At 45.5% G+C, this 8,806-nt stretch overlaps 1 protein-coding gene across 1 annotated transcript; it reads left to right on the forward strand.

Moving 5' to 3' along the window:
* Positions 1-378: 378 nt before the first annotated feature.
* Positions 379-7,003, forward strand: LOC106026888 (UL16-binding protein 1-like). The gene is made up of 5 exons (XM_013148830.3): positions 379-512; positions 817-909; positions 2,357-2,620; positions 2,849-3,106; positions 3,754-7,003. The coding sequence occupies exons 2-5, from the start codon at positions 822-824 to the stop codon at positions 3,864-3,866; spliced, it is 723 nt and encodes a 240-aa protein (XP_013004284.1). The 5' UTR covers positions 379-512; positions 817-821; the 3' UTR covers positions 3,867-7,003.
* The last annotated feature ends 1,803 nt before the right edge of the window (positions 7,004-8,806 follow it).

Genomic DNA, 8,806 nt, shown 5'->3' on the forward strand with positions numbered 1-8,806 from the left:
TGAAATGCATAAAAAGCACATAACTGTTTAAAAACTGCAGCCAAACTCTTATTCAAATAGGGCAGTGGTAAATTAAACAGAAAAATCAGGACTTGTTCAGTATATTGATGTTCATATCAAAGACAACAACTGGTTGTCTCCCAAGACAAGCCAAAAACCAAATGCCTGGCATGCACGGTGCCCTGTGCCTATAATGCCAGCATTCCGGAGGCCTAGGCAGGAGAATTTCCAGGAATTCCAGCTGCAGACATCAAACCAGCCACTGAAATTCGCAGCAAGTAACTACACCCCTCCTCCTACAATGGAAGCGAGCTGCGAACTGAATCAGAGGCTTTTAAAACACCCGCGGGAGTATGACGTTTTCTGGCCCGCCCACACCGCCCACGTAGAGTTGATCGCGGCGCGCGGGCTGACTGGCGAAACTCCTTGATCAGCTGTTCTCCTGGCTGTGTGGCGTCCAGAAGAACGGAGTTTGAAGCGCACGCGGGTTGCAGCACAGAAATCGGCCCAAGGTACAGCAGGGGAGTAGGGAGAGGGCGGCGGGAGAGGGCGGCGGGCTGGGGCCCCGCGGCAGCCACCGAGCCGCTGGACCGGGGCGACCGCGCCTACCGCCAGGTCCGCGCCCAGGAACCCTGGAACCGTGCGGGGCTGGGGAGCGCGAAGAGGACCCGCGGAAGCCAGAGTCCCCAACCCCGGAGTCCCCGGATCTCTGCAACTTCGGGGAGGCTCAGGGGGAGTATCCACAGGTGGCGCCGCCGGTCCCAGCGCTGCTTTGAGGGATCCACTCGCGACCCCTCTGCCTTCCTGTCCCCACAGGACCCATGGCCCCCGCCACGATCCTCTACTTCCTCCTCACCGTCCTGACCCGGCTGCTGCAACTGTCAGAGCCTCTCCCGGCGGCCGGTGCCGGTGAGTCACTGCGCTGGGCCAGGAGACCTCTCGCGCGCCCTGCTCGCCAGGCTCCTGTCCTGGGGACCATGTAACCTCAGCCTTGCTCCCTGCCCCACCCCGGGACCGCGGAGGGGTGGAAATCACAGGAAGCAGGGGATGGTGAGGTTGCGGGGCTAATCCTAAAAGGAGATTGTTAGTGGGGTGACCCGCGGGCTACCAGCAAGAGACCTAAACTTGGCCTTCCTTTTCTGAGGGGAGCACAGAAAGATGGTTAAGTAGACAGGAATCCACCAATTTTCTCTGAAATCTTTTCAGCTTTGCAGGCCACAACAGCTCCCTCTGAGCCCCACTTTCAGTGTGAAGGCAGCTGCAGAGGGCAAGCCACTGGACAGGAACCAGACTTGACCACCTCCTGGGTTTATCTACCTGAAGAATCACCTAACCTACTGATTTTCTAGTCTCTCTTGTCTTTCTTTCTGCTCTGATCCTTATTACTTGTTTCACTATATTGATGATGCATTTTTCTTTGCTTGCCAGACATTTTTCCCCCCCATGGGGGGACCAGGGATTGAACTCAGAACCTCACACTTGTGAGGAAAGTGCTAGGACCACTGAGCTAAAATCCAGGCCCTCACCAGACATTTTGAGCAGACTGCACAGGACATTTATTGAGTGTTCATGGACATAACTTCCACTAGGACCCTAGGTACACTTTCATCTGCTACATTTTCTGGATTTTCTTATGTGTTGTTTTGGTACTGGAGATCCAACTCCTCACCTTTTGCTTGCCAGGCAGACACTTGGGCCACTGCTCTAAATGCCCAGCCCTACATTTACCTTTTCTAAATTTTATTTTTATTAGTACACCTTTACAGAACTAACTGATCGTATTTCTCATGGGGACTAGCTGCCTATACAAAGCATGTCATAATTGCTGTTCCTGTGTCATGCAGCACAGGTTACAGCTTCCCAAGATAACAAAAGCCTCTCTCCTACCACAGTAGTGGCCCCTCCCACTAGTCAATGGAAACCCCATGAACCATAATCATAAACTGGACCTCTGTGTCACTCCTGACTCCCACTCTCACCCCAGAACTCAGTGCAGTTCAGTATACTCCCCACTTCCCTAAAGCTCACCCGGGTGGCTTCTGAAGCCCTCTGCCATCCTGGTCTTTCTTCCAACCAGGTCAAGTGGTCATGAATGGGAGTATCAGTCCCCTGGGCAGAGGGAAGGAAAACCTTCTTCTGGGACATGCAGCTGCTACCAGGGAATGTCCTTTCTTCCTCAAGCAAGGAAACAATGCCAGTTTTCTATTGGTGGAGGACAGCACAGTGTGGGAAGGAGCAGTGGTCCTGCCACCTCAGCCCTTCAGAGAGAGTCTCTTCCCCTCACAGATAGTATTAGATGACAGATGGGTCCATTCCTTCCTCACCTCTAATCTTTCCTTATGCTTTTCCCTAACAGGCACTCACTGTCTTGTCCATGAATTCATCATCAATCCTAAGCCCCTGCCTGGACAGCAACAGTGCAAAGTCCAAAGTCAGCTGGATCAGAGGATCTTTCTTTCCTATGACTGTGTTGGTGCCATGGCCATATCACCGGATGTCCATGCAGGGAAGCTGAATAGCACCAAGTCCTGGAATGACCTGTTTAAAACACTGCAGGATTTGATCACAGAGATTAAAAAGCTGTGGTGGGACATTAAACCAGAGGAATGTGCATCCACAGGTAAGTTGGAATACTCCAAGACAATGAGAGAGGTGCTAGGGCTTTGGGGATATTTATCATATTTGTGGGGTAAAGAAAACAACCGGAAATTAGTCTCATCAAGGTTGGATGTCGAGGAAAAACATGGAAAGATTAGTAGATCACAGGAGGTGGGCATTGGGTGGGGGCCAAGGATTTCTCAACAAGAGAGGTTAATCTCTTTCCATGGGGCAAATCGCTGTTTCTTAGTGGCCAGGATGACCTGTTGTCAGAAAGCTGATGGAAACATCCTCGGATTCTGGGAATTTGGATGCAATGGAAAATTTTTTCTCCGTTTTCACTCAAACAATAAAACATGGGAAGACCTCCTTTCTGGATTCAGCTCCATGAAGGAGAAGTTGAAGAATGTGGAGCTGAGTGAGTTGTTATACAGGACATCACTGGTCGACTGTGGAAGTTGGTTAAAGGAATTCCTGGAGCATTCAGAGGAAAATCTTGAGACCACAGGTAACTGGGAAGAACATGAGGAAGGTGTTGCTCCCTTCAGATAAGATGCTCCCCATTGCCTATGTGTGTCTGCGTGTGTTCCTGTGTGTGTGTACCTGTGTGTGCGTGTAAATTTTTCATCTAGAACGATTAGGAATGATTTCTCCCTGGGAAATTGTGCCCTGTGTATTCTTCCCATCTTTTCCCTTCTCATCTCCTAACGTCGCCTGCGCACTGCACATAGCTTTGATGCATTCACCATGGGTTTCTTGCTGACCTCCACACTGAGGACACCATTCTCTCTCCAGGCTTCCCTTGGCATCATTTTCTTCTCTCATCTCACCTGGCCTCTTTCTCTTTCAAAACCACCTCACAGGTCAGCTCCTGAGACCATTCCCTACCACTCTGATCAGGAATCACTTCCTCTTCTGTCACCAGCTAGGATGGGTTACATTGTGACCCTGGCTGCTTGCCTAAATATGTCACTAACCCCAAGGACCTCCTTCTCTTTCTTTACCCAGCTCAGGACCTGTCACAGTGGCTGCCACATAGCACAGGGGTAGAAGCTGTCTGCATGGCTGGGTGGGCTGAGGTAGCTGGAGCTGAGGGGGCATCTCCTCAGATGTGGGGTCCTGACAAATGCTGATTCTCTCCTGTTTCCATCCCAGCACCACCCACCACCCTGGCTGCAACTCTACCCACTTCAAAGGCCACCAGGCTGAGCCACAGGGCCCTGCTGCTGATCCTACCCTGCTCATTGATTCTTTTGAATGTTGTCTGATTGTATAAAGAATTAAATTATTTTAGTCTGTCTTTCAACATTATCTTCTGACAATTAAATAATGAGATTCATTTTGAAACAAACACCTTAATTAGTCTGCAATTTTGTTTTATGCTTGATGTGGTGCATAATTTTATGTGTCTCCCTGAATGCCTGATAAGTGACAAAACATCATTTCTAATGTGTTTGGAAGAGAGTTCCTGGAAGACACTCTCATTCAAATGACCAGACTGAAAGACTGACTACCCCAGCACAGCAAGAGACCACAGTGCCTTCCTGGGAAGCAGCACAAGCTGCAGCTGTGCCAAGGGGAGACTAAGTCAGTGTCTCCAGTGAGCATGCTGAGAACCAAAAGTCTGCTGTACACCACCCACACCCTGCTGGCAAGTGGATAGTTTTGAGGACAGCGTGAGTTGATAGCAACAAAGGTACATAAAGCAACTAAATGCTTGTACTGCTGATTAGGTTGATTATGCTGACCTGGGGCCAGAGGTCTGAGCATCTCTTGGAAGGATGATATTATGCAATATAGCAAATGTGGGGAATCTACTTTCTTGGCTTTGAAGGCCAGTAGTGTTTTCACTCTTTTGCTTCGTTCTGATTAATTGTTTTGCTTTAGTCAATATTCTGCTTTGATTGATTTCATTGTGTTCTTTTTATGGTTTGGTTTTAATATACCTGACTGAATGGACAACTATTGTGAAGTTAACAAGATTTTCTATGGGAGCTGTTCTTGCTAACCTGGTATCCTGCTCTGAAGTTTTGTACTAATTTGTACTAATTTCACTGTATTGTTTGATTGGTTTTGTTCTCTCTTGTTTTGTTATAATTAACAACCTTCAAAATAAGATGTAAAAAAAAAAAAAAGAAAGAAAGAAGCTGGGGACAAAATCCACCTTTCAAAGATGCATCCCCAATCATTCACTTCCTCCAGCTAGGCTCCACCTCTCTCCCCATCATAGGTACATTTCACACATCTTGCCAGCTTGCACTCTGGCAGGAATATTTTCCCCAAGATCTGAGGATGGAACATCTCCATGGCAAAGAACGCTGGGCTCAGCATCACTTCAGAAAAAAATCTGGAAAAATAAAATGCACTTAAGCTCTTTGCATTATAGTAGCATATTTGTAATCAGTGGTAGGAATACTTCCCTGTGAGAATAAACTATCAGGACACTCACCTGGAAAAGTGGGCCCATGCTTCTCTTTTATAATGTTGGTAAAGTTAGGAGGCCAATATAAAGAGGTATGTGGGATGGAACCAGTCATGAAATCCTAGCTGGAGATGACACCTGCATAATATTTGACTAATCTGAGTGCGTTCCCAGGTTTTATGGGTGTAAAGCACTGAGGACTTGAGACACCTACTGTACATGCTCCTTGCATGTTCAGCATCATAATCATCAGTCCGTCCTCATGAAACACTCAGTAACTCTCCTAAATGAAGGAAAACACTTGAAAGGGGAGGGAAATAAAAGAGCCTTGCCATCCTCACAGAGATCTCCTTACCATGTACCAGTGTGCCACTTTCAGCTCCAGATCTGCGCTTCCCTGGCCCTATCAATGAGGCTGGGTCTTTCGGTGAACACTGTTACTCCTGACCAGTGCTTTGTCAGCAGAGAAGACCAGCAGCCAGCCATGGGGGAATGTGGGAATATGCTCCCCAAGTCTTGCCTCACAAACACATTACCTCCTGCACGTTACTTCCCTGGAAGGGATTTTATTCCTGACACCTCACCACACAGAATTTCCTAGATTCTACAAAGAGCTACTGACCTGTCAGCTGCAGCTGAGGGCATTTCTTCAGATGTGGGGTCCTGACAAATGCTGATGCTCTCCTATTTCTATTCCAGTACAACCCATCACCTCAGCAGGATCTGAATCCACTTTAATGGCCACCCTGCTGAGCTGCTGGGTCCTGGTGCTGATCATCTCATGTGTGATTTTTCTGTTTTTAAAAAAATTAAATTATGTTATATTAAAAATTTTGAAAGCTGGGGTTTAGCTCAGCACCATAAGTATTTGTCTGGCAAGTACGAGGTCCTGATCTTCATCTACCATAAAAAGAAAAAAGAAAACATGTTCACAATCATTGGTCATTGGAGAAATTCAAGTTAAAACAACATTGAGTTTCCATCTCAACCCAGAAAGAAGCCCAGGATTAAGAAACAACTAATAACAAATGCTAGAGAGGCTGTGAGGAAAAAGAATTCTTCTGCCCTGTTGGTGACAGTGTGGACTGGTACTGCCACTGTGGAAATCAATGTGGAAATTTCTCAAGAAACTGGGATTGGAAGCCCATTTGTTCCAGCTATCCCACTTCTGGGCATATTCCCAGAAGAACTGAAAACATCATACCACCGTGATATATGCACACCCATGTTCATAGCAGCACAATTTGTAATAGCCAAATCTTGGAAACAACCCAAATGCTCATCAACAAAGGAATGGATAAAAAGGATGTGGTATTTTTATGTTATAGAGTACTACTAAGCTATAAAGAAGGATCACATTGAGGCTTTTATAGGGAAATGGATGGGACTTCAGATTATACTTATTAGTAAAATAAATCAACTCATATATGTAAATACCATGCTGTCTCCATGATGTAAGAAACTGAAAGAATGAATAAGATCCAAAATCTTCACTAAATATTGTGAAAAGAAACTGCTCAAAGGGGAAAAACAACTGGGACAGAGAAAAGGAGGAAAGAAGGAAGGGAAAAGAAAAATGATGTCAATTTGTGTATAAACCCTTAACTAAGATGATTGTATTATTCTATTAGTTCTAGGAACAAAACAGTTAACATTCATAGCATTAGATCAATTTTGCATGTCTATATCTGGGAATCTGAGTAACCGTTTTGAAGACAACTGTGCAACAATCTTTGTTAAGTTCCTACCACCTCATTTTGAAAGCCTATATTGTTAGTGTTGGGTTTTTTTTTATCATTGTTTGAGTCTTTGGCTTCTTGTTTTTTATGTATTTTATTTTATTTTGTTTTGGTTTTCCCCTTTAAAATAAAAAAAGAAATGTTTATTGTCTTTCCCAACAATTTATTCTCTCCCGACATTTAAATAAAGTTATTTATTTTGAAACAAATATCTCAATTAGTCTGGACTTGTATTTTATGATCTGTGTGGTACATAATTTCATGTGTCTACCTGACTGCCTGATAGGTGACAAAACAGTATTTCTAGGTATGTTTGGGAAAAATTTCCTGGAAGATCTCATTCAAATTACCAGACTGAAAGAATGCTCTCCACAATGCAGAGAAACCAGCAATCACAGAGAAACCACAAGAAAAGTAGAGCAGAGGGAATTCATTTTGCATGAGCACATGCATGCACTGGCATTCCTCACCTTGACATTGTCCTGGTATATGTCAGTGCCCCCACCCCAGATCTCACGAAATCATGGACACAGCTGAATCAAGGGTTTGTGATTGGTTCTTGCCTAGCACTCCATTTGCTGGTGTGAGTACTACATCCACTCAGGCGTGGAGCCAACATAAAGTTTAATGGGGGGAGCAGGCATGTCTTCTCTCTCACCAGTTCCTCTTTGCTCTTTTCCATGGCCCACAATACCACCCTGCCAATTGGAGCCAGCTGAATATGGGCTGGAACTTCCAAATGGAAGAAATAAAACTATCCCACCCTAACTTTGGGCCTCAGATATTTTGTCTCAACAATGAAAGAGAAAAATAACCAAGACAGACTTTGAATGTTCTCTATCCACGGCTTCCTAAATAAGACCAGAACTTACAACCTTGCGCCCTATTCTCAAGATTTTGCCAGCAGACAGGATTATACCACTGGCTTTCTTGGTTCCTAAGCCTGTAGACAACAGATTGGAAGATTCCTGTTCTGGCTATAAGGTGAAATCAGTGTGAGAACTGTGCTTTTTCCTTCACAGGAAGAGGCAGAGTGTGGACCAGGTGGAGGCTTGAGGGATGTTGAAAGGAACAGGGAGGGTGAAAAAGTCAGAGAGGTGAAGAGGCTGGAGACAAAATACACCCTCCAGAGATACACCCCATTCATGCATTTCTACCACCTGGGCTGCACCTCTCTTCCTATCATACATGCATTTCATGCAAGTCTTACCAGCTTGTACTCTGGGAAGAAGGATTCCCCTAGAAACTGAGGAGGGAACAGCTCTATGGGAAAAACCCAGGGCTCTGCATCAATTGAGGAAAAGTCTAAAAAATAAAATGCAGATGTGTTTTCCATCTTATCATCATACTTCCTATGAATGCCTAGGAATGCATTCCTCTGAGGATAAACTATCAGGACTCTCACCTGGAAAAATGGACCCATGTTTCTATTTTATACTGTGGGGCAAGTTAGATGCAGTTAGAAAGAGGTGTGTGTGGACGAACCAGTCAAGGAATATCAGCAGGAAATGACAGCTGGGTAACACTTGAGTACACTGAGTTACCAGGTTTAATGGTGTAAAGCCATGAGGAATGTGTGTTACCTACTGTAAGTGCTCAGTACATGTTTACCATCTGAATCTTCAAAGCATCCTCATGAAACACTCAGTGACTTCCCTAAATGAAGGAAAAAACTTGATGGAGGAGGGGAAAACCCAGAGCCCTGCTGTGCTCACAGAGATCTCTTACCATGTACCAGTGTGCTACTCTCAGCCCCAGACCTGCCCTTCCCTGGCCTATCAATGAGGCTGCTCTTTCTGGTGAACACTTTCCTCCTGGCCAGTGCTTTGTCAGCAGAAAAGACTACCAGCCAGCCATGGGGGAAGGTGGGAACATGCTCCCCAAGTCTTGCCTCACAAACACGCTACTTCCTGCACTTTTAGACCCTATTAAGGATTTTTATTCCTGATATCTTGCCATGAGGAGTTTCCTAGATTCTGCCAACAGCTACTGAGCTCTTCCTACTGACATCAGCTGATAAAGGACCTTAGTGACCTTTGTTTCTCAC

The sequence above is a fragment of the Cavia porcellus genome, unplaced genomic scaffold, assembly GCF_034190915.1.
Source record: "Cavia porcellus strain 051 isolate PalLab524CR breed Dunkin Hartley unplaced genomic scaffold, mCavPor4.1 scaffold_22, whole genome shotgun sequence".
Classification (NCBI taxonomy): Eukaryota; Metazoa; Chordata; class Mammalia; order Rodentia; family Caviidae; genus Cavia; species Cavia porcellus.